Genomic DNA, 24,826 nt, shown 5'->3' on the forward strand with positions numbered 1-24,826 from the left:
CATCCCTAACACCTGGATGCCAGTGACCAGCCTGCCTGAGATATGCCAGCTTTAGAATCCTGATGGAGGGAGGGAGGGGGAGGGCAGCATAGAGACCTAGCAGTTATTATGTGCATATACGTCACAGGCATAGTGCCAAACATCACGTATAACTTTTCATATTTTCCCACTTTACAGATGAGGAAACAAACCCAGAGAAGTTCTGTGACTGAATAAGTGCTGGTGCTGAGAGTTAAACTCAGGCTCTGCCTAACTCCAAAGTTTGTACTCTTAACCTCCATGATCTTGTCTCTGGCCCTTACCTCCCCACCCCACCCGAAGGTAGACTGGGCTGGGTGGGCTGAGGCAGGGCCTTCCTAAGCTTTGCTGGCCAGAGCAGGAGGTTGGTGAAAGCCCAGGACTCAAGGGACTTCAGGGAGGGACATGAATCCCTCTCACCCAACAGGGAGCTCCTGACCTGGTGGAGGATCAGGGCAGTGTAGCAACCGTGCTGGGGGCTTGGAAGTGCCACTGCCCCCAAGGAAGCAAAGCAAGCGGAGGGAGGCTGGACACGTTGATCAAGAAAGAGCGTCTTCACTCAGAAATCCTCCAGCAATAGGAGGTCAGTGAGATGAAAATGAGTAGTTTTGTGTCCCTGAAGCAACAGCCCACTTGAAAGCAATATTTAATGGTCACATCCAGGGTCTTTTCAAACTCTGATAGGAAACCCGGAGAGACAGGCAGGTGGGGTCAATGTCTGCTTGACAGAGGGTTAGAGGGGCTTTGTGAAGTGTAGTCATGCCCTGGAAAGAGCCCCACCCATGGGCTAGAATTTGGGCTCCTTGACTCCCCAAGGGGATCATGCCCTCTTCTGGGCCCCTCCATGAGCCTGGGCTCAGTGGACATCCCTGTATTGAGGGGCGGGGTGAGTCTCTGTGATCCTGGGGGGCTGGGTGGGCCTCAGTAGCCCCACTGTGGGTTCTGGACTGTGGGAGAGTTGAGAGGCATTGTGGAGTTAATGCAAAGCTTGGGAGAAGCCAGGGGTTCACTATGAATTGTGTGTGCTTGTATTCATTCTGGCCTTGGTGACACAATTGGAATGCCAGCTTGGGGGATGGAGGAAGGATCCTTGGCCACACCGTGCCTGGGGTGGGGTCTTTTGTGTAAGGATATCCTTTATTGAGTTGCATTTACCCGGACGGGGAGAGAGGTGTGTGCGTCTGTATGGGCATGTGTATGCACAAAGAGGCTGGAGTCTGGGTGGGGATGAGCATCCATCCCAGTGTGTCCTGGAAGGTTCCCAGATAGGCCACAGGAGGGAACAGTTTGGGGAAACCCTTGCTGGTCCCCGCCACAGCCTGGCAGGCGGCGAAGTGGCCAGCCGCTTTGTGGCTGCGATGTCTTAGAGAGTTTGCCGAGCACTTTGTGTGAAGTCATTGGGATGTTAAACCCTTGGTTCAATTAAATGGGTTAATAAGTATTGTCTGATTTTGATGAAGAATAATAATATAATGTGATAATAGCAATAATGGTGCTATTAGCTGCGATTATCACACGTGCCACACTCTCCCGGGCACGGAGGGGGTTGCAGCTTGCATTCCCGCATGCACAGGCTGCATTTTCCACTCATAAAACCCCATTCTTCAAAGCCTTTCCAGCCCAACTCCCGATATCCATTTTCAGGACAAATTACCAACACTTAAAAAAAATTGGTCCATTTTTCGTGAAAGCCAAGTTCAAATTACTGTTGCTTTCCCCTTTATGTTGAAAACTTAAAAAAAGGGTAGGGGTGGGAGCTGAGGGGGACACAGGAGACAGATAGAGGAGGGGGAAAGAGGGCAAACAGTGTGTGGACGAAGAAGAAAAAAGCGAGCCTTCTTGTTTCAGTAAAAATGTATTTCTGGAATGATGTTTCAGTTTACTCAGGCAGAAAAATTAGAAATGGTGTGCTTATTAAACAGGCTAAGTAAGCATGACTATTTTTAGTAGTGTAGTAAAACCTTGGTAATTTGGACTTCTTTAATAAAGATTCCATGATCATGCGGGCTGGCAGGCACACACTGTGTGTGTGTGTTGTGTGTGTCAGGGCAAGATAGGGGTGCAGATCGGTTGCTGAATTGGAGGTTAGGGAGAGGGGAGGGTGCAAGAAGGGACAAAAGGGAGAGGGAAGGACTCCCTATTAGGAGAACCTGCTTCAAACACTGAACTCTTTTGCTTAGTAATCAAAGATAATTACAAATTCTTCTCACTGAACACTCTTATTGGCACCTACCTATTTGACATCTGTTCAAAGAAGAATGTATTTCAAAGCAAAAATTTCATTTCTATAAAAATCTGTAAAGGTTTACTTGATAGCTGCCATACTGGCCCCCCTCAAATGAGGCTGCATCCCAGGTAGGTGATGACTGGCACCTCAGCAGGAGGACAGGGGGAGTGGGCAGAAGGCTACTCCCTGTCCTGCGGGTCACAGGGTTTTGTATTTTTAAAATAGTGATTATTTTATTTCATCATTGCAAAAGTGATAAACTGTCAGTGCAGAAAAACCTTGAAAGGGACAAATGTAAAATGCTCATTTTCTCCCTGTCAAAGGTGGCTGCTTTAACACTTTGTACATATCCATAAATTTCTCTGTGCATACATAAGAACAAAAATGATACTGTGCTTAAGACGGTTTCGTAGCTTGCCTTGTTTAGCTTTTTTGACAGAGAAGCTTGATTAAAAAACAGGGCAATAGTGAATCTATATTTAATTTTATGCTAAACTTACAAAGAAAAGTCATCCATCCCAGGTTGCTCTTTCCTGGCCACAAAGTAGATGCTTGATAAAGGAAGTGTCCTTAATGGAGTCCCACGGCTATGCTGCATAGAAGGATGCAGAGTCAGGATGAGGGCCACGCAAGAGGTCTGCTATTGCTGGGCCTCCAAGGGGCTGCTGGTTGAAGAGAATTGTAGGGAAAGATTTGCCAAACAGTGAACACAGCCCCTGGGGTCCTGGGAACCAGCCTCCAAATGCCTCTCTGGGTAATGCAGGGCATAAATACTTTTTGAATAAAATTGAGGTAAAAATAGACATAAAATAAAATCTACCACTAACTTTTTTTTGTTTTTGAGACTGAGTTTTGCTCTTGTTTGTTGCCCAGGCTGGAGTGCAATGGCATGATCTCAGCTCACTGCAACCTCTGCCTCCTGGGTTCAAGCGATTCTCCTGCCTTAGCCTCCCAAGTAGCTGAGATTACAGGCATGTGCCACCATACTCGGCTAATTTTTTGTAGTTAGTAGAGACAGGGTTTCACCATGTTGGTCAGACCGGTCTCGAACCCCTGACCTCAGGTGATCCACCCACCTCAGCCTCCCAAATTGCTGGGATTATAGGCATGAGCCACCGTGCCTGGCCCATCGTACTGTTTTCTGTAGTGACTATACCATTTTACATTCCCACAAGCAATGAACAAGGGTCCCAATTTTTCCACATCCTCGCCAACACTTGTTATTTTCTTTTATGATAATAGTCATCCTGATGGGTGTGAGGCAGTATCTCACTGTGGCTTTGATTTGTATTTTCCTAATAACTAGTGATGTCGAGTTTCTTTTCGTGTACTTATTGGCCATTTGTATATTTTGTTTGGAGAAATGTGTATTCAAGTCCTTTGCCCATTTTTGAATTTGGGTGTTTGGTTTTTTTGTTGTTCAGAAACACTTACAAAAGCAGTGTCAAGAGCTGCCTGTGCTGACAAGGAGTGAGTGAGTGAGTGGCGGAAGAAGACACGAGAGGAGCCAAAGGAGTGCAGAGAGGGAGAAAGGGTCAAGATATGTTTTGTGGAGTGTGGGGTGAGGGATGGCTATCCCTCAATTCTTTTATTCAGTAAATATTTATTGAGCATCTACTACGTGCAGACACTTACTTCTGAGGGGTTGCTGCCTATACCTGCTTGACTCAGTTCACCATGCTGGCTCTCTAACTACACTGATCCTGTCCAGCTGCCAGGGCCAGCCTCTGGGAGGCAGTGCCTATAGTCACAGCCCATGGATTCTGCGGTCAGGCTAGGGACTGAGTCCTTAAAGTGGTGTGGTGCACCTTAGGACAGGTTACATGAGCTCTCTGAGCTCCACATTCCCCTATAAAATGTAATAAAAGAAATGAAACATGTCAAGTGCAGCAGGGGACAACACAGAGTGAGACATGTGCCTCAGCCAGCCAGAGCAGCTTTCATCCTCTGTGAGGGCCATCCTGCCCTCTGCCTCCTCCCTGCTCCACAAGCAGGCTTCTGCGCCCTGACCTGCTCCTCGGCAGCGGTCTGATTCAAGGAAAGCAGCCCCTCCAGCCAGGGCTCCAGCAGCCATGTCTCCTGAGTGCTCTGCAGCTGCTTGACAGGTAGATACCTGCCCTGGACAGTACCAGCCAGTTGGGAGGCCAGACCCAGGAACTTGCAAAAGCAACGTGGGAGTGTGAAGAGTGGGGTTCCCCTGATGGAAGGGGCAAGGAGGTAGAGACCAGCTGGGGCTGGGAGGAGGCCTGGCAGGGGGGCTCCTCATCTCGGAAACAAGAAGCTTGTAATCTGGACTGACGTGGGAGCTTGGATTTCCTGATTGAGATTTCAGGGCCCTTTCTTCACCAAAAAGCTGCTCTATGCCTATGCCTGCCTCCACCCCAGGGCTTCCTCTATCCCTGCTACCTGTGCCCTCTGCTGTTCTCACATAGTCCGAAGCTCAGGAGGGCAAATCCTAGGGCCCGGGGACTTTTCTGTCTCAGGCTGGGAGCCCAGCTGAGTCTAGCCTCTTGAAGAGAATTCTAATTTTTGATTTCCTTTCCCTCCTGAATACAAATGTGATTCATGTAAGGGTAGTGTCCAGCTCAGTGGGTGTGAGCACAGGCTCTGGTCAGAGGGTCTGAGTTCAGGTGCTGCCTTTACCCCTCATTAGCTGTCTGTGCCATGTTGGGCAAGTTACTGATTCCCTTTGAGCTTCAGTTTCTTCCTGTGAAAAATAAGAACAAAAAATCCCTCCCTCATGAAGTTGCTCCAAGGAGCTTGCTAGGGCCTGGTGCTCAGGAAGAGCCTGCTGTTAGCTTCTGATAACATGATATGCAAACAAAAACAGGTGTCCAGGCATCCTCGCCCCATGGTGCATGGCGCCCCCAGAGGAGCATGCTGGGGTGAGCACCACTGCTTCGCGCCCACCGCCCCTCCCAACCCCAGCACTCATCTCTCAGGGTGCCGATAGGGCTCTGCCTCTCCCCGGAGGCCCAGTGGGTGGCAGGAATTGGTTCCTTTCCCAGGGCCTGGCCCACAGAAGATGGTGGGGAGACTGTACTTCAGGAAAATAGGCTGGGTGACTGAGGGCCCAGAATCTAGGATAGTTCCTGGGGTGGAGTTGGGGTGTAGCCAGGAGCACTGTCAATCATGACTCACATTGAGGACACCCTGCAGAGGCCAGGAGGGAAAGCTGAGCTGGGAAAACCCCAAATGACATCTAAAGTGACCTGTTGAGAAATTTTGACAGAGAAGTCCTATTAATGCAGAAAGGAGGAAATAGGACCTCAAGAAGAGAACCAGGGCATTCCACTTTAATAAAACAATCATAGCAGCCTCACAGGGCTGTGTGCAGGTAAAAGGGCTCACGAATGAGGAGTGGACACTTAGCTTGGGGCCCAGGGCCTTGTGTAGGTTCAGTCAGCATTGGTGCTTGCTACTGAACATAGGGATGGAGCCGCCTCCCCAGAAGGGCCTTGCCTGACCACCTTGTTTAAAGCAAGACCCCATTTACTCTCATAGCACCCTGTTGTTTTTCTTCAGCCTCGGTTGTAATTACACACGTCTGTTTACTTGTCCAGCAGAGCAGGGGCTGTGTCTGTTTCCCCTGCTCTATCCTAGCACTGAGAGCAGGGGCACGGTCAATGTTGAATAATGGGGGTCCCCTCCCCCAATCTTCAGGCAGAGTAGGCTAGGAATTCTGCCCCCCTTTTTTTCCCCAGAGGATTGGGCTTTCAGAGCCCCCTATAGTCCCTAGCCCCCTTCAGAGATGACCCTGCAGCCGGAGCAGCAGGGAAGGGCTGGATGCTGTAGACTGCCAGCCACAGAATAGCTGGGTGGGAACAGCTGGGAGGGGCCTGCGGCTGGGTCTTTCACTCACCTGCTTGGCCACAATCCTTGATGGATGATGGGGTCATTCTGGGACAATTTCTGCCCTTCCACCCATGTGCAGCTGTTTGGCCACAGCCACACTGCATCACCACCTGAGCCCTGTGTGGCTCCCCTAGCACCTGGTGCTAGACCTGACTTTCACCAGAGGCTTCCTTTTTGCTCCTCACTTTCCTCCAGCCTGCCTCCTTCTAGGTCTCCCCTGACTCCTGCCCTCAGCTGAGACCAGGGCCCTCTGGTCTTGGCAGATGTGTGAGGCTGAGGGAGGCCCTCTGAGTCCAGATGTGGTTGTGTTTATGTTTCCAGAGAATGAGGGGTCCGAGCTCCGGACTGGAGCCGCTTGGGGAGGGGTGGTCTGGCTCCAGCCCCCTGCCCTATTCCACCCCCACACCCACTAGCCTGTGTATCTGGCCCTGTTCATCTCAGAGCTCCACATTCCAGGTCTCACAGCATCAGACCATCCTCCAGGGAGGACCTCTCTTCATTCCTCATCTGAAGGTGAGAAAACCAGTGGAAAGATGCCTGGCTTTGGAATCTAAAATCCTTCTGACTCAGTGTGACCTTGGCTCAGCTACAGGGCTTTGGTTCCATCTGTAAAATAGGGACAACACTCCTGACCTCAGAGGCTGTGTTGACATGGCTTGAGAATGTGTGCACAGGGCTCTCCAGCTGTCAGCTCATGACTAAGCCTATGGCTGCGCCCCACTCCTAGCTAGGGCTTGCCTGGGTCCAGGGCAGTGCCAACCCCCATCATAAGGTGACTCTGAAGCATGATACCAACCCCTCCTTCCTCCCCCACTGCAGCTGCAAACATTTTGTTTTGCCATTAGAAATGACTTACTTAAGGGAAGCAGAATTTTACAGGCAGTTTACAGGCTGGTCTTGTTCAGTAGTTTCCAAAAGCCAGGGGAGGGCGGAGGCGGCCGGCAGTCCCCACAAGTTGGGATGGATTGGAAGTGAGAAGTGAGTTCTGTGTGACGGACACTTTCTCCACAGCCGCACGTCCCTGGGTGGGCTCTCGGCACATTACGGGCAGTAGGGAGAAATGCCTCGCTAGACTCATAGATCCAGCCTCCTCAGTCCTCCTAGAACAGCCTGGCCCTGGCTCCAAGGAGGGAAGAGGGGCTGTTGCGGCACCCACAGGAGAAAAGGCAACCCCTGGCCTAAAGAGGCTCTCAGCAGCCCCCGCCCTAACGCTCTGGGCAGGCAAGGGCCCCATAGCACCTTGGGGCCGCGGAGGGAGGGGGTTCTCGCTATGGCGTCCCACGCACAACGCTGAGAGGCGCAGCTTAGCGGGTGCGCACCGGGCAGGCTAGCAACGCCGGACGGTTGTCCTCAAGGGAGCCAGGCTGAGCAGGTCAAGAATGGTGGTGGGGAAGAGGAGTTAGGGAGACCTCGGCGGGGACTGCCTCAGCGCCCCTCTCCTATCCAAGGGCCCCGGGCTGTCACAGTTCCCTTTCTATCCGCCTCCCTTCTCAACCCAATGAAGCAGTCAGGGCTCAGCAGTGCTTAGCACGCTCGGACTATGGTTTTAATAGACGTACATGGACAAGTCGATATAGACAGATTTATAATTCTATACAGTCAGTCCGACATACACAGGGACGCTGTAAACAGGGGCGTGGGCCGGAGAGCGGGTGTGCAAAGTGGGCGCAGGGCCCCGGGGCCGGGCCCCTCGCTCTGCCGGCTCGACTCTTGCACGGCGGGCGGTGAGGAGAGGGCAGTTTTCCCAGACAGGGGGCCACCTCCTAGCCCGGGAGCAGAGCAGAGGGCCTAGGCCTGCGGCTAAGCTCTGGGCTGGGTTGTTCTACGACGAGCCTCCCCCTCCTCCCGCCAGGTCCGCATTGCCTGCTGCAGCTCCGTGGCCTTAATATAGGGCTCCGGGGCGCAGGGCCAGCGAGGCTCTACCAGGCGTGCCAGGGCCTTGTGCGGCTCCACGGAGTGCCCAGCCCTGGGCTGGGCACCGTTAACCCCTGCCCAACACCCGCTCCAACGCGGATCCGACTCGAGCTAAGGCGCTCTCGGCCGGGGACACCTCGGAGAGGGCATCTTGGTTTGTACTGGGTCGGGAAATCCCAGGCAAGTCCAGGGCCCGCACATCCAGTCCGCAGGCACGGCGGCTCAGTCCGGGTCCAGCGCGGCGGGGACGCGGGCTACGAGGGCGTCCTCCCCCGGCCGCTGGGCCTCGGCGCTCGCCTACAGTGCTGCGTCCCCTCCGCGGAGTGGGCCGCCGGGGCCCGTGGGAACACACACACACACACACACACACACACACCACCCGCGCCATCCCGAGGGAAATTGCAACTCATCCATTTTTTCGCGGCACTTTTCTCCGACGTCTTTTTCCTTTGTTTTTTTTTTTGTCTTTTTGGAGGGCAGAATGGGGTCTGGAAAAGCAAACACAAAACCAACCCGGAGTGGGAAGTGGGAGGAGGGGGCTGCGCAGGCGCGAGGTCCGCGGAGCGGTGCAGCGTGGCGAGCCACGGCGTGGGAGCCAGGGCTCTGCGTGCGTCCTCCGCGCCCGCGCCCTTCCCCGTGCCGGCAGCCAGCCCGCGTGGCGCGGCGGGGCGGTCAGCTGTTGTACTGGCACGCGTTGAGGCCCGAGGCTGGGCCCTGCAGGCCGCCGTAGCCGAATGATGAGTGCTGCTTGGACTTGAGCCGCAGGCTGGCTAGGCTCGAGTTGCACGTGTCCCGGTAGACGCTGTAGGGCGAGGCGGGGGTGCCGTACGGGCAGGCGCCCGGCGACATGGCCGAGTTGAGCGAGGAGCCGGTGAGGTTGTTGATGTTGTTGAGGCCCGAGTTGGGCATGCCAGGCACGGCGCCTGGGCCCATGCTGGACGGCATGGTCATGGAGGAGATGGAGCTGGGTGCCGAGAACATGGACTGCGACGACAGCGGGCTCATGGAGTTGAAGAAGGTGAAGCTCTTGGTGGAGAGCGGTGCTGGCGCCAGGCTCTTGGCGGCCCAGTTGTTGTAGGAGTAGCCGGCGGCGTACACGTCCTCATAGGGCTGCACCAGGCCGCTGAACTGCGGCACGTAGCCGCCCTTGCACAGATCCAGCTGCTGGTTACGCTCGCGCTTCCGCCACTTGGCCCGCCGGTTCTTGAACCAGACCTGGGGGAGGGGGCGGGAGAAGGGGTCAGGGCCGCCGAGGGCCGGGAGGGCCCCCCTCCCCGCTGCCCCGGAGCCCTCGCCCCGCCTGCCTGCTGCCCTCCTAAAGTCGTTCCTGTCCTTCGACCGATTACCGATTATTTCCGCTCCTCCATTCCTTCCACAATGGTTCCTTTCCTGTCCCCAGAAAATACTAGTTTTTTTCCTTTTCCCGATCTTTATCTTCTTCCCCAAATTATATCCGTTTTCTTCTCCGAATACAGATTCTCTTTTATTTTAACAGATATTCGTTTTCTTTATTCCTCTCTCAACCAATTCACCTCTGCCTTCTCCCCCAAACGGATCTGCGTTATCTACTAAGCATTTCCGTCTTTTTATTCTCCCTCAAATACAAAAGGTATTTTTCTTCCCTGAGACATAGGACTCTCCGACTCCCCCAATTTTTCAATCTATATCATCGCTCAAATACTTTGTTATCTTTCTTGGCAGTATTTGATATTTTCTTTTAGGCTCCAAATGTTTATTTTCGTTCAGTCCACCCCGCTATCTGAGCCTCTTTCTTCTCCCTCAGTCTGTTTTCTTGTTTATCCCCCATTTTTGATCCTTTTGAATCGTCCCCAAATATGATTTTTAAAATTCTTTCCAAATATCTCCCCTCCACGGTTCCCTTTAAACAGTTGATTATTTTTCTCAAATCTTGATCTTTTTGGCTTCCTATTTAATTTTTCCTGCCGCCTCAACATATGCCAAATATGTTTCTCCAAATATTTAATTTTTCCAATTAAATATTAAACATTCTCCAAACATTGAATTTTTTTTCGATTCTTACTAGTTTCTTCTACCCTTCCTGCCCTTCCTTTTCTCCCCCTAAATTTGGTGAGAAACTCCTGGTCCTCCGCATGCCCCCTGCCCTCTCGGATTTTCCTCCAGTTCTGAGCGGAGTTTCTGGAGCTAGTTTGCCAGACCCCTGCATCTCAGCTTTCCCTAGTCCTCAGTACTGACACTACCTGATTCCACCCCCACCCCACCCCTACCACCATAAACCTGGGCAGGATTAGTGAGTTCAGGATTACTGAGTGCTGTGTCTTCACTCCAAGTCCCACTGGGCTGGCCAGCCTGCCTAGGGAGGGGTGCGGGCTGGGGTTATGGTAAGGAGTCTGTGGGCCAGGTGGGACTTTGGTAGGCTTGGGAGGTACTCCCAATATGTGATTAAATATTTGCACCCCCAGGGAAGAAATGATTCTCTTGCTACCCTGGCAGGAAAGCCTTGCTTTTTACTGGAAACCAAATGAGTGAGAAGAGGGAGAATGCAGGTTGGCCTTGGGTCTGAGATGGTATATCCCAAAAGGGATTGGGAAGGCCACTTCACCATGGAGCCCTCCTCCCCATCAACTGAGGGGAGACCTTCTGGAAAGGGCAGAAGGCAAAGGGTCCTACTGATGGCTGGGGATGGTGGAGAATCTCTTGAGCTTTTAGAGAATCTGCTTATGGGATGGGACCACTGATCCAGGAAGTTTCGAGAGCCCCAAACCCAGGCACCTTTCAGGCTTCTCCGAGGCAGCCAGGCAGGACCTGCCTTTCCCTTTCGTTTTGGGGGGAAGGCCAGCAGCTCCTGAGGTCCCCAGAGGCAGGGAATCCACTGCCCAGTCTCTAGCCCAAGGTATGCTGCTAAGATCCGAGTGGGTCGTGGGCCCCACGCAGCATGGGAGATTCACCTGGAGATATGGGTCCTTTGGTTGGGATTGCCTTAGTCTGAGCATCAGGTAGGATGAGGGTCAGAGGGGTTGGACGTTGGGGGTGGCCTGGAGGCCTGGCAGACGCTCGGTGGGCCAGGGCCTAAGGTGGGGATTGCCAGTGGAGGGAGGGAGCAGGTCTGAATGGTAGGAGAGTGGAGGTCTGCGTGCGGGTCTAAGCTTTGGGAGGCTGCCTCGGAGGCAGCTAGCAGCCCTCTGCTCGGGTGACCTTAGGCGCGTGCCCCTTGCTCACCCGCACACGCGGCTCGGTGAGGTTGGTCCACACGGCGATCTCCTCCCTCATGCTCATGTCTGGATAGCGGTTCCTCTGGAACGTGGCCTCTAGCTCCTGCAACTGCTGGCTTGTGAAGTGCGTACGTTGCCGCCGCTGCTTCTTCTTCTTGGCTGGGTCCTCAGCGCCTCCACAGCCCGTGCCTCCCGTGCCACTGTCCTCGGGCCCCTTGGGTTCCCCGCCGCGCTCCTTCTCTGCAGCAGGCAGGATGGGGCGCAGGTCACCTGGGCTTACGCCCGGCTGCACCCCGTCCCGGCTCCACCGAAGCGCCCGCCACCGGCGCTGGCGGTCTTCCCTCCCCTCTCCCTCCGGGGGCCCTGGAACTGTCCCCACTGGAAAGCGCCCGCCGGGGGCTGGTCGTCAGTAGGGACCTCTCGTCTGGTGTGCTGTGGTGAAGAGCCCAACTATCGAAGCCCGAGCCGCGGGCCTGGGTTTCTGGCTGGGCAGGGCCCGCACCCTTAGCTCGGCTCAGACTGGCCCTGCTGCTGCTGTTTCAGAGAATGTACGCTTTTGTTTGCTTTGGGAGCTCTTAGGGGGTCTAAATCTGAGGGGGTCTCTACTTCTGTGAACTAGGATCAGATCCTTCCAGCCTAAAGTCCCTCCACTTTCTTCTTCTCAGGGATGTGTGGGAGCGCCACAGGGCAGGCACAGCACAGCCTGGTTCTCGGCCTTGCTTCCAGGCCTCCAGTCCCAAAGCCTAGAAAACCCCACCAACTGCAGCCCAGACAGACAGACTTTGTCTAGGTGACCTCGGGCTTTAGTCTGTCTCTCTTTGAAGCTACACAAAACACACGCAGTCATAGAAACATTGACACATAGAGAAAAAGAGTTGAAAAACAAAACATAGAAGCCCAGAAAAGCTCACGGCTCTATGACTAAAGACATGGAAAGAGCCACAAATTCTCAAAATCAGACAGGAAGAAACAGAGCAAATGTAAATTAAGAAGCTAGAAAGCTTCATACAAACACACCCCTAACTAAATACAGAGCCGTAAGTGTATAAACTCCAGGCTGACAGAAGCATTTATTTCTCCAGGATTAAAAAAAAAAAAATGTACCGTTGTAGATAGATTTTTAACCCCTTCCCGATAAGGCCTTGTAGAGATAATTTTAAATCCCAGAGGAACATATTGTAGTTAATGTAAATTCCCCAAATAACACCACTGTAAATGGATTTTGTGAAAATTCTCGAGAAACGCGCCATTTTGGATCGACTTTTTAAAATCTCCGGAAGAATAATGCTGCATGTAGTTATTTTAAATTCCAGAGACCTACACTTAGTATATTAATTCTTTCAAAATCGAAAGATACAGTTAAAATTGTTAATTCATCCTCATAGATTTGGTTCAAAATAATCGATCTACGATTATATATCTTTCTAGGTTTTAAAAATAAAACCAAAGAACACACTTAAAACTTTTGAAAACAAAAGTATAGTTCAGCGTTGACTGTGTTTTAACCAAGCAAACAGAACCTCTCAGAAAAATCACTTAGGAATGCAAAAGAGAAATAGATTAAGAAAGCGGAAAGAAACAGCCGTGTATTAAGAAATGAACGCGGAAGAGTCGCCCAGGCCAGGGAGCTCAGAGCCCCTCGGGGACCCGGGCGGCTGCGCTGGGCAGCGGATTCGCCGCTCCACTGCCGGAGCCGGTCACCCGCGGGCCCAGCTTGCTGCTGGAAAAAAGCTCCAACTCGGACAAAAAGCGCGGAGGGAGACGCGCTGGAGACTGCGCCGGGCAGGGGCCGGGCAGCTCCCGGCTCTGGCCGCGCACGTGGGCCGGGATCCCTCGATCGGGATTCGGTCTGGCCTTGCTGGGTGTCCAGCCGCGCCCCTTGGCCCGCTGGTCCCCTGGCCCGCTCGCCCTTACCGTCCTCTGTGTCTCCCTTTTACTTGATGACCCTCTCCCCCCTCCCCCCAGTTTACCCTACCCACCCGCCCCTTCTCTTCGGTCTCTTCCTCTCAGTCTGTCGCCTACTGTCACGGTGTTAGCCTCCCTCTCAGTCTAAGCGCGTTCTCTCGCTCATCACCCCCATTCTTTTCTGGGTCTGCTTCTCTCCCTTCGTCCAAGCCGCTCCTTAGCGCCCAGTTGCGCAAATCCAACTTTTTCCCCGTTCTATTCACTCCTGATCAAGAGGGGCTGTCAGTCCAACCCTCCAGCCGTAGGCTCGTGCATCTCTGCCAGTTTCTTGGTGCGTGGGGACCGCGTGGAAGTGCCTTCGCGTGTGCGTAAGTTTCCGCGTTCACCGTCAGGTCGAGAACGGGAAAAAGAAAGCTCCTGACGCTTCTGGGGCGGAGAGGGAGCTTGGTTGCACGGCGCGGGCGTCAGGCCCTGCTCCCAGCTTCCCGTGCCCCGCGCCCGGGAAGGCTCCGTGCGCGCCGCGCGGGGAACGGCGCTTACCTGGCAGCTCCGTGTCAGACGACTCGCTGGCAGAGTTCTCGAGCGGCTCGCGGGGATCGGCGGGCCGGGCCAGGTGGAAGGCGGGCCCCATGTCATGGGGTGGTGGTGGCGGCGGCCGGAGCCCCTCCGGCAGCCGCTCCAGGCTCATGCCCCCCTTGAAGGCGTCCATGGAGGTGGGGACCGCGGCGGGCGCTCCAGGGGCCGGGGCTGGGCGAGCCCCGCCGCCCTGGCTGCGACCTGCGGGGACAAGAGCGCAGCGCCTAAGCGGCTGCCCTCCAGGGCTGCCGGCGCCCGCAGCGACGCCTTACCCGCCCCATGGACCGCCCGGGGGTGCGGTGCCGGGCGGGCAGAGGCAGCGGCAGCTTCTAGCGACCGGGCGCCTGGCTCCGCGCTCCGGGCTGCGCTCCCGCCGCTCGGGCCTCAGTCGCCCCGCCGGCCCCGGCTCCCGCTCCGGCTCCGGCTCGCGATCCGGGGCCGGTTTCTAAGGCTCGGGACGGCGCCGGCAGAGTCTGTCTTAAAGCGACAGCGCGCACAGCCAGGTTCCAGCAGTCCCTGCGCCAGGGGTGCTGGGTGGGGTGGGCCCGGGTGGGAGGGGGCTGGGGAGGGAGGGAGCGAGCGAGCGAGGGAGTGCGGGCGGAATCCAGCCCCGAGTCGCCCGCGCCGCCGCGCCCTCGCTGCCGCCCTCCCTCCCTCCGTGCCTCGCCCGCGCCCTCCCCCTCCGCAGCCACCTTCCCGCCGCCTCCCCGCCCCCCGCGGCCTCGCTGCGCCTCTCCCTCCTTCCCCAGTGACACACCGAGTTCTCCCTCGGCCTCACAAAAGAAACGCATCTGGCCTGCAAGTCCTGGGCGGCTCGTGCCCACCTCAGGCCCCAAATGACTTGTTTCGCCTAGAAATCAACTCCCGTCTCGGCCGCCTCGAAGTCCCCGGCCCTGGCGAGAACAGCCCAGGATGAGTGAATGTTTGCCGAGCAGGATCGCACCGAACGGGCGCCTTCGAGCCAGCGCCGGGGCGGGGGCAGAGCCCAGGGCCGGTTCCGGCAGCTCCCAGCGGTGTCCTCGTCGAGGGGCCGCCTGCCCCTCCTCCTCCAGCCTCTTCTCCCGGGAACTCAGCCCGGCTGAGTGACAGCAGCCTGCACTCTAATGGGCCCCCGGATGCTGCCTCCTAATTAGCTTGGACCTTCTCCCCTAAGGCTGCTTCTCAGGCCTCCCTCTCTGCACCGCAGTCAATTTTCCGGGATTGGGATAGAAATGATGGCTTCTAATCAGACGAAACGTTTTTGCTGGCACTCGGCCTTTGGAGAGTACAGAGGGAAGACCCCAGAAGCCCAGCCAGGCCCCACAGCCTCTTCTACCTCTCCCCTTGTTTTGCACCTTATCCGTTAGCAAAATGGGCCTGGCCTGGCCTTGGCAGCCTTTGCCCTTCTTCAGGGTAGCTTTGTCCCAGCCTGGGGGACTGCATCCTGGCTTCCTAGGGCTTCAGGTACAGGCCTGGTAGGCTAGGTGACTGCTGTCTCCCAACCCTGGGCCAGCAGCCCAGGAAGCCCTCAGTCTTCCAGCTTCTTTCCCACATAGTGGTGGCTGAGCTGCAGCTCCAGTGGGCCTTCATTGGGCACAGGCAAAGACATTACTCTCCCACTCCCAAGAGGGATCCTCTCCTCAAGTCCTTGCATGTAGGTGAAGTCTGTTGAAGGATTTTGCTCAACAATTGTTAGCTGGTCCTGAGACCACAGTGTATTGAGCCAACAGGCTACAGCTGGGGCAGCAAGGCACCGCCCTGACCTGCTCCTCTGACCATAGGCGGACCCCAGACTGCCCTCTGCCCCTCACCTGTGACCAGCTCCACCAGACACAGCAACCCAAGGGAGCAGCACCAGGGAGATTGTCAGCCTGGGAAAGAAGCACTGCCTTGCTCTCCAGGGAGGTGTCCAGTGTCCTCACCCCAAAACCCAGTGCCTCCTCACCTCCTGGGTGGGTGGCACTGACGGTGCAGGTATCAGCCTCTGGGGCACTCTGCAGGCTCTGCCTTTGAGTCCTCGCTTTACCCCTTCCCATCACAGGGAGACACCCAGGGTCAGGTTGAGCTCTTGTGAGGGATGCTGGGGTCAGGGGCAGGCACACAGTGTGGAACGAGGCCTGCCTTCCATTCCCTCCATGTTAGCCCCAGCCCCCCTTGCCCCCCAACTGTGGGGCAGGGAGAGACAGCAGCTCCTTAGGGCCTGACCCTTTCTCACTGTGCATCTGTGACCACAGGAGGCAGGGTCTGAGGCCGGAGGGAGGACACTTCCCAGGAGTTTGGTTGGGGAGGCTCCTGCCTTCTTCCAAGCTGAGATCTCCCTCCATGAAACGAGTCCTGGCCACGGGGAGGGGGACATGGAGAAGCACAGTTGCACAGCATTTGCCCTCAGCTCCACCTTTACCACATTTCTTGGCTAAGTCTCCTGCAGCAGAAGATCCCTCCTTTCAAGGAGATATTCAGGTGCCGCAGCATGCTCGGGAGTGTCCCTTCACACACCATTCTCCCTTTAGCTGTCTTACCGCATAGAACAGCCTGCATGCATACAGCATGGGGGCACGCACGCGTGCGCGCACATACACACACGTCCTGTACATCCATGCCAGCATGCTCTGCACACACATGCACTCACTGCATTATGGAAGTGCTGAGTTGAGGCATATATGTGCTACTTGGCATGAACGCTGGCTGGTAGGGGATAGGAGGTGTGTTCTAACCCACCACATGTCAGGCCAAGGTGGGAAGCACAGTGCATCTCTGAGCAGAGACTTAGAAATGAATGGTCTGTCTGTGGGCATCCAGAGGAGGCTGGGACTCACAGCCCCTTCATTTCCCGGAGGGACCAAAGTGACTCTTTGGGCTGTCCCTGGATGGGGACTGTTTTGTGACTCAGCAGCACTCACTGATTAGTCTGGGGCCTGTATCCTTACTGCTGGTGCATTTAATGCAGTTATTGAGCACCTGCTGTGTGCCCCTCTGGGCCCAAACCTCTGGCCAAGCTCCAGGCAAGCACAATAGTCCCTTTATTTGGCAATCTCGTTACCTGCTGTGTGGATGGAAAAGCCCTCAGACTGTTTCAGGTGAAGCCCCTATCCTCAGGGGACCTGAGACCCAAAGAGGGGATGGGGCTAGTGAGGCCTGCTAGGGGAGTGTGTCCCGCTTGGCCTGGGCAGCACTGAGTGATCAAGGAGTGAGGAGGCTGTGGCCTGATCCTGGGCATTGGCTGGGGAAGGGACCTGGACATGCTCTCTGTTCTTCCCCGGCTACACTCTCTCACTGGCCATTGTCCCAGTCAAGACAGGGGCTTCTTGCACACTCACAGACACATCACATACACAGGACAGAAGACAGCACTCTTTCAGGAGTAAGAAGAGGCTTGGTGTTCCTCCAACTGTGCTGTGTGACCTGTGTTTGCCTCAATATCAAGGCTTGATCTGCCCTGTGCCTCAGTTCCCATGTCCAATATGGGACTCTGTCTGCTGCTTCAGCATCTAGCTCGCTTGCTGATGGGACTCGAAGAGAGGAGGGAAAGGGGTTTAGTGGAGCTGGAACCATGTGTCCTATTCCCCACACCATCCCTCGCCACACAAAGTCAGCAATGATTCTGTGATTCTTTGGAGTTTAGGGTCCTGGCTGGGCTGAACAGAAGAGCCTGGGCTGTTGTGGAGTTGAAGCAGTCACCAAGAGGACCCTTCCTGAAGCCGGGCTCACTAAAAACAGCCTGTGTCCAAGAATGGTTTAGTAATGTAATTGGGGAAGGGTGGTTAGGATGCTCTCATGGAGAGGTATCCTTCTACCTACCCTTGGGGGCACCCTGCTCTAATCCTTGCTCTGAGAATCAAGGTATTTTAGAAAAAGGAAGGAATGTGCCATGGCCTGCTACCAGGGCTATCCTTGACTCTCTGGGACATTCCAGCCCTAAGCCTCTTAGTCCGTGGAGAGGTTCAAACTTGAAAACCCAGTTTTGGTAGTGCAGCCTAGACCACCTACCTCTTCTGCCTAATCTAACACCCCCTCCCCAATAAAAGCTCTTGTTCCTTTGACTACAGCAATTACTGGATAAGCAGGGAGGAGGGTGCTCAGGTAGGGGCTGGAAAGACCTCACTGGCTCCTTTAGGCTTCCTGGGACCCCAGTCTGAGGCTTCCAGCCAATTGAGGATCCCCAGCCTGTTCCTGGGAGAGCCAGGATGTATTTGGGCAGGACTGCCACCAGTGAGGCACAGATGGGATTACAGAACTCAGGACTCCGTGCTGTGGGCCAGCGGCTGGTAGGACGAAGGCTCTCCCGGCCCACCTCTCACCTAATTCCAACAGAAGTTTTCTAGATCCTGAGAATGGCTGAGCTGTGGGGAAGAAGACTAGGAAGGAGGTGCAGCTGGTCACACAACTGGGGAGCAGAGGGGCGGGTTATGATGCACCACAGCCTCCTCTTCCCAGCGGCTAGGTGGGAGAAGAGCACCCTGAGTCTGTCTGGAGGCCCCTGCATCCTATAGTCCAGACAGCCTGGTCTCCGCGCCCCAGCCCACCTCTTTTCCTTTCCTTGGCAGAGATGCGGGAAGCCCAAAGCAGCCCCATGAAAGGGCACGGGGACAGCAAGTCTTCTGTGCTGCCCCGGTTGCCTGTAGCTTTTGGCCTGACTACCCTAGACCTGAACCCTAGACCTGAATCCTCCCTCAGTGGACAGCAACCTGGGATTTCCTCCCTCTGGACCTGGTGGCTTTCAGAGGTCACAGCGATGTCCAGAGAATACACAAGTCTTAGTTTTTCAGAAAAGTGGACTAACTCGTTGTAGATTCAGGGAATTCCTAAATCGGAAAATCTTGGGACCCGGATTTCAGCCTGGGGTTCCCATGACTGCCATCCTGGCTTTGGAGCCCTGCCTTTGCCGCGGGAGAATGGGCTCCAATTTACGAAGCTGGTCAATTTCAGAAGTCCGAGACCCGGTTCTTGAGAAGCGGCTGCGTGCTCCGGGAACTGCGTCAACAACCAAACCCGGGAGAAGCCGCGGGAATGTCTTTATTGGACGTTAAGAAGGGAATTTGGGGTTTTTCTCATGGGAAGAAAAAGCCGGACCTGTGCCGGCGAGGGCAGGCCGCGGTGGGCTGGGGGCACCTCCGAGCGCTGAGGCGGGACGTCGGAGTCCGGGGCGAAGAGAGCCAGGGCGCTGGCCGATGTCTGCTGCTTTTCGTTATCATTGCTGCCCGAACGAACGAACGAACGAACGAATGAAGCGGTTTCGTTTAGGAAAAATACCCTCTTGATGCGAAGCTACGGCCGAAGTCCCGGGCCACGCAGAGGGGCCAGCAGTTCCATGGGTGGTGGGGCCCTCCATCCCTGGACGCAGTGAGGAGCAGCGGGAGGCCCTCTCTCCTGCCCATTTCTCCTGGGGGTCGGGAGGCCCTGCCTCCCGCGCCGCCGCTATGGGCTGCCACGGGGTTGTGCCCTTTGCGGAGCCGTGGCCCGTGCCCCCGAGGCTGCTACCCGCTTGGGGTGCCCGGGGCCGAAGCGGAGGGTTGATCCCACCGGTTAGGTGACGGCGGCTATGATTGTGCCCTGGGCGCACGCACGGGCTCCTGCCTCGAAGGCTCCTGACCTTCCGCGCCTTGCGCTGTCGCGTGTCGCCGGCTGGACCCACACACGCCAGGAGCAAACTGCGCAGGACTCGGCCGGCCGCCACCTCCCTGCTCCCCTCCACCGCGGAGACCCTGTGCCCCTAGCCCAGCGTCTCTTACCCCACCTGGGCAGCGCTGCGTCTGCCGCTCGTCTGCTCCGGGCTCGCCCGCCGCGGACTCTGGCTCAGGTTTCGGCTCCGGCTGGGGCCCGGGATCCAGCTCTGGCTCTGGCTCTGGCTCCGGCTTTGCCAGTTCCTTCGGCCCCTGCTGGTTCGCTACATCCCAGAGCGCGAGGCCGGGGCTGCCTTAGCTCGGCCCGCTCCTCCCGCCGCCGCCGCCCGTCGCCCGCGGGGAAGGCGGGGACACCCGCCGGGAGGCGGGAAGGGGGGAGGGGAAGCTAGGCGCTAGCCTGGACCTGCGGGGAGGGGCGGCGCGCAGTCCCGCCGCCTAGGGGTCCCGGCCTCCCTCGGGGCGCGGGCTGGGGTCCGCGCGGCTGGCAGCTGAGTCTGGAGGCCGAGGAACGCGCCCTCGGACCTCCGTGGAGGGGCCTGGCAGCCTGCGAAGCCGCAGCGGGTCCCAGCCTGGCCCGGGCGCCCTTTCTTTCCCAGGGCTCAGTTTCCCACCTAACTCTTGAAGGGCTGGCCCTACTTCCGTTTAGACGGGGGCTGGTGGTCTAGTTGCGGGGGACGGTTTGAGATTGGACCTTTCTCCTTCCTGCTCAGCCTGCGGGAGGGAGCTGGTTTTGCGTGTTGGCAGGGAGAGTCCCTGCGCAGAGCGTGGCAGCCCAGGAGGTTGGCGGACAGACCCCAGGGTTTCTGTGTTTGGGTGTGGGGGTGCCATCCGACCTGCCCTGCTTGGCGGATTGCCTCCTTCCCTCTCTTCAGGGCCTGGGCTGGTGAGGAAAGGGGAGACTGACCTCTCAGGACAGACACTTGTGCGGCCCCTTGTCCAACCCCTGTGCTTGCACATCCCCCAGCGGCCACCCTGCTCCGGGCTTGCGAACGGTGACGCCTGCACCCCTGTGGCCCTGCAGGCCTGTTCCTGGCTGCCACTGGGAGACGGGCTAGATGGAAGGGAACTGGGAGCCTGCCCTTCGCCCACCCTCGGGCCACAGGGCTCCCCAGCGTTGCCCCGCGGCCAGATAACCCTGTGCCCAAAGTCTCGTGGGGGAAACCAATTGACCGAACTTACTCTTGGTACTCTGAAGTGCCCAGTCTGAGCCTACTTGCTGCTGGGACTCTGGGATGGGACCACAGGGCAGGTCTGGCTGTGGCCTGTCACTCTCAGGAACTGGAGCGGCCGAGCCTGCCTTCCGACGGCCATGGGATCCAGAGCAACAGTTTCGGGAGCAAGGTGCCGGGAGATGGCAGCGCGGCAGCCGGGCCTGAATGTTTCATGAGGTGCCGTCAGCAGCGGCGCCTCCCTGCCTGGTTCTCGCCAACAGCTGCTGCGGGAGAGGCCACGACCCGCGCCGCCTTGGCGTCCTGCTAGTCCGTGCCTCCAGGGCTGCTTGGCCTGGAAACGTAGAGACCCAGGACCCCTTCCCCAGCCTCCGAAAGGGGAAGCCTGCCCGACCCAAGCTCACGGAGGCCTCGGCGTTCAGGCCCTGCCAGGTGGCCCCTGCCCTCTGTCGTGCTGTTCCAGGGACTCCATACCCTCCTTTCAACCGTCAACAGCAGGAACCCCTCTCCAGTGTGTGTGTGAGCTCTGTGCACCCAGGGTTGCAAGTTAAGATAACGAGTCCCCGGTGACCGCACTAGCAGACCTGGGCCTGGGGAAAGTGCATCTACTGTCTTTGGACCCCGCGCTGTGGGAATTTTAGCCCCAACTTCTACCTGCTCCTGTTGTCTGCTTTTTGTGTGAAAAAGACTTGTTGGGTCCAGCCCTAGTGCTGCTAAGCCAAGGCTGGCGCATCCAACCTTGTCATGGGAAACTTCCTTATACTCCAAGCAGCAGTGGCCTCTTTTGGCATAAATGGAACCACTGGACCTTTACTATGGAGGGCTGCACAGGCACTCCTGGGGTGGCTTTTACTCTGAAGTCTGTAGCAGGAAATCACACCTTCCTCTCTCCCTGCATGCTAGCAATTTTCCGAGTTTTGTTCCCATCTCGAATGAGATTTTCTGCATGCTCTCATTCCCAGGCAGGGCCTCTGATGCCAAAACATGCTGCCCCCTGGCATCTGATGGCCTGTGCTGGAATCTTGTCAGTGGCTTTTACTAGTTGTGTGTGGCTTTGGCAAATAACATAATCTTTCCCAGCCTCAGCTTCCCCATCTGTGAAATGTGAGAGTAAGAGTTCCTGCTGCTTTCTTTGGGAAATGGATGAGATGATGATGGTAAGGGGCTTGGCCCTGAGTCCTGTGTATAGAGTGGCTGAAAGCGAATGGCAAAGCCACCAGGTTGCTCTTTAAGAGAGTTTGCTCTTATTTTGTTTAGATACTTTCCCCATGGTGGTCATGTTAGTTGAGTCTAGCAGAAACAGATTCCTTTGCTGGTTTAGTTTATCTGCCCTTATTCCCTGCTTAGCTGCTAGGAAGTTTTGGTCCAGGAAAGCAGGGCAGGCTGGTGGGTGGGGCACAACCCCACCCTGGGACTGGAAGTCAGGAAGTTCTTAGTGGAACTTGAGGGGGGCGGGATAAAACACACTTTTTATAATCTTACTTTCCCTTCTATAAAAATATATATATTTTGCAATTTCCCTTTAGTTTTGACATCTTTGGGAGCAGACATCTTGGCACAGTGGAATCAAGGAATCAGAGAGAGAGAGGAAGTTTGGAGCAGGATTCACCAGGAACAGAAGTAGCAGTCTCTGTTCCTGAATATCACTTTAGCTCTCAGCCTCCAGGTGCCCCATCAAAAAAGCTCAGCGGAATTGGCTGATGAATTTTCTTTGTCTTTCAGTCCAAACTGATGTGCTTTCTCTAACAGAAATTTTTCTCCCTAGTGCAAAATCCTCTGATGAATTTGTCACATGGGTTCACATAATGGGCAAATGTTTGCAGCCACTGTTATACAGAGGCCATAACACTTCTTCAGGCAGTGTTATTTTTTTTTTAAATCTTAATACCAAGTAAAATTAGGGAGAGTATTCTTTTCCTTCACAGTTCTAATTGCAACTATTGAAATGAAATTTTGTATAATGATAGACGAAAGCCTGTTGCCCTTACCAGTTGTAAGCTTCTTGAGAACAGGGCTGAGCCTTTTTTGGCAACAACTATAGGACCCTCCCCAGGGTGAGCAAGGGATTTGGTTATGCTGATTGGCTGGGTGCAGCTTACATGCCCACTCCTGCACCAATCAATTTGTGGGGAAGAGTGGCTCAGGCCTTCTTTGGTTGGCCAGGGCCAGAGGCTCCACCCCAGAATCACCATACTCCTCCAAGGATCCTGGCATCTATCTGGAACAAGTTCTCTGAGCTGGTGGAGGGAAAGGGTTGTTTCCTAAGAAGCCCCCTGCCCTTTGAAGTTTGTCAGGGGGCTGCTGATGATATGGTAGCAAGTCCACTCCAACGTGACAGGGAGGGATTGACTCTGTCGGGAGAGTCCGAAGTCCATCAGAATTGTTCCTGCACTCATCTGTGGGGAGAGGCGAAGCACTGCCAGCAAGTCGGAGGGGAGGCTTGGAGTCTTGACTACTTGTAGGAATGGATCCACAGAGCAAGGGAGGGAATGTATTCATACTTCCTTTTTTCATCTGTGAGAGGGAGAAAGTTTGAGGCTTTAAAAGTAGAGAGGAACCCAAGGATCAGGTAAGATATTAATGTATTTGAGCATTATTCTATTGCACTCTGTGATTATTGGTAGTCAAAGCAAAACAAGAAGCTATTTGAGCATCTCAAGTGTTTTTTTCCTTGCAGTCCTGTCAGCCTCTGCATGGAATACTGGACAGAACTCTAGCCTGAGACCCTCTTAGAATGGCTTCTCAGGTCAGAAAACAGGTACACAGCACCTGTTTTGTGCCTGTGATTGCAGAGATACAGAGATAGATGGCTCCTGTTCATTTGGGTTGAGTCAAGGAGGCAGACACAAAGCCATAACATAATTGGAGCACAGTGCTGGAGGAAAGCTGCGGCCTGCTGTCTGAGGGACTTGAGTGACACACTGAGGAGTTGGCTGTAGCAGTTTTCCCACTACCTGGGGACCCCTCCGTAGGAAAATATAATGTGCAAAGGCTCTGAGTTAAGATAAGCTGTGATATACTTGATAATAAAGGAAGACATCATCATAGCACTGGGACAGGTGAGAAGGCAGGGCATGGGGGAAGAGGAAGTTGGAGAATCAAGTAGGAACCAGATCCCACAGGACTCCATAATCCTATATGAGGGTGGGATATTATCCTGAAGTCAAACAGGAGCAGATGAAGGGTTTGAACAGTGAGAGACCTTGTCAGGGGTATCTTAGAAAGCCCATTCTGCCTAGAGACAGGAGGATGGATTTGAAGTGAGATGGAAGCAGATTATTGCAACATCATTTGCTTAGCTTCTCAGCTGCTCCATTTAGCCCTTCGTTTCTCCATCAGTCCATCTGCCTTTGTCCACTCATCCACCATGAACGCAAGAGGCCACAGCTTCGCATGGGAAATATGAAGGTGAGAAGTTGTGGCCCCTGCCTTTCTGGAGCTGCCCCTCGAAGTCCTCAGTTTACCCATCTGTAGGCCTAGCAAATCTCTCTCATGATCACAAGCTCTGCAGCCATTGCCTCGGCCTCCCTCCAGATGTCTGCCTGCTGCTCAGGACACAGGGTGCTCAGCCACTGTCACAGATGGACAATTCGGGGAGCCAGTGCAGTGAACAACCCTGACAGAAGCTTTTAGAGTAATTGCCCCTGCCTACGCTGGCTGACTGGCTGACGGCAGCCTATTAGCCCTGAGTTGGAAATTCTGAATTGTTTCATGACAATTGAACACATGATTGGAGGCTGGGAGGGAGTTGCCCATGAAATATTTATGTTTCCTCAGTGTTGTGGGCTGCTCCCCTTTAGCCTGGGAACCCTGGATGTATGGGGCTGGTGGCTTCGAAGTGACCGCCATTGTTCCTGGGGATCCTTGGGCCACCTCCAGGTGGGTAGGTGGGAGTGAATTTTGTGCAGTTGTGAGGATGGTTGAGGGCCAGCACTGCTATAGCCTCACTCCAAGCTGTGTACCACGGCACTGCAGTCTCACTCCAGTGCTAGAAGGGGGACAGAACCTGGGGACTTGAGGTGCTCTATGTTTATGCATGGCTGAAATTCTCCCTGGTATTCAAGGCTCCTGGGAGTCAGACTGGGTGCGAGTATCAGTTCTGCCCCCTTAGCATTGTGAGCCTTGTTTTCTTAGCCATTCAATGAGGGATGCAGAGTTCCTGCCTTGCAGGGCTGTGAGGGACAGAGATGCCCATATGTGGAGGGCCTGGCCCTCAGCCACAGCTCATGAGACCATCCCGAGCAGCCCTTGGTAGATCCTAGGGTCAGGCCATGGCTAGCTATGGGAGCCCCTGCTGGATCCCCAGGGCACTGTGGTCTCCTTTCCTCTGCAGATGCTTTGAAGTACTCTGTGTTTTTCCCTTCTCTGCAA

General features: G+C 55.3%; 1 protein-coding gene and 1 long non-coding RNA gene across 4 annotated transcripts; one reads left to right on the forward strand and one right to left on the reverse strand.

Annotated features, from left to right (window-relative positions):
• The first annotated feature begins 116 nt into the window (after nt 1–116).
• LOC144580771 (uncharacterized) lies at nt 117–3,862 on the forward strand. 2 transcript variants are annotated; one of them, XR_013530893.1, is made up of 3 exons: nt 117–260; nt 446–601; nt 3,670–3,862. It is a non-coding gene; the product is annotated as an uncharacterized LOC144580771 (long non-coding RNA). The 2 variants fall into 2 exon arrangements; XR_013530892.1 differs by having other exon boundaries at nt 117–601.
• Nucleotides 3,863–7,621: 3,759 nt separating this feature from the next.
• Nucleotides 7,622–19,557, reverse strand: PITX1 (paired like homeodomain 1). Of its 2 annotated transcripts, XM_008985112.5 has the most exons (4): nt 19,395–19,557; nt 13,651–13,887; nt 11,213–11,445; nt 7,622–9,229 (listed from the first exon to the last, which is right to left on the reverse strand). In XM_008985112.5, exons 2-4 carry the CDS (start codon nt 13,817–13,819, stop codon nt 8,687–8,689), a joined length of 945 nt encoding a protein of 314 aa, XP_008983360.1. In that variant the 5' UTR covers nt 13,820–13,887; nt 19,395–19,557; the 3' UTR covers nt 7,622–8,686. The 2 variants fall into 2 exon arrangements, with proteins under 2 accessions (XP_008983360.1, XP_054105589.1); XM_054249614.2 differs by lacking the exon at nt 19,395–19,557 and having other exon boundaries at nt 13,651–14,140.
• Nucleotides 19,558–24,826: the final 5,269 nt, after the last annotated feature.

This window comes from Callithrix jacchus, chromosome 2, assembly GCF_049354715.1.
Source record: "Callithrix jacchus isolate 240 chromosome 2, calJac240_pri, whole genome shotgun sequence".
NCBI lineage: Eukaryota > Metazoa > Chordata > Mammalia > Primates > Cebidae > Callithrix > Callithrix jacchus.

Bases quoted from the DNA above. Each gene is read 5' to 3' on its own strand.
- PITX1 (XM_008985112.5), bottom strand. From the start codon at position 13,819: ATGGACGCCTTCAAGGGGGGCATGAGCCTGGAGCGGCTGCCGGAGGGG. The intron at 11,446-13,650 runs GTAAGCGCCGTT...TGCCTGCTGCAG, and splicing joins GTCTGACACGGAGCTGCCAG to AGAAGGAGCGCGGCGGGGAA. The intron at 9,230-11,212 runs GTGAGCAAGGGG...CCCCTCCCCCAG, and splicing joins TCACCGAGCCGCGTGTGCGG to GTCTGGTTCAAGAACCGGCG.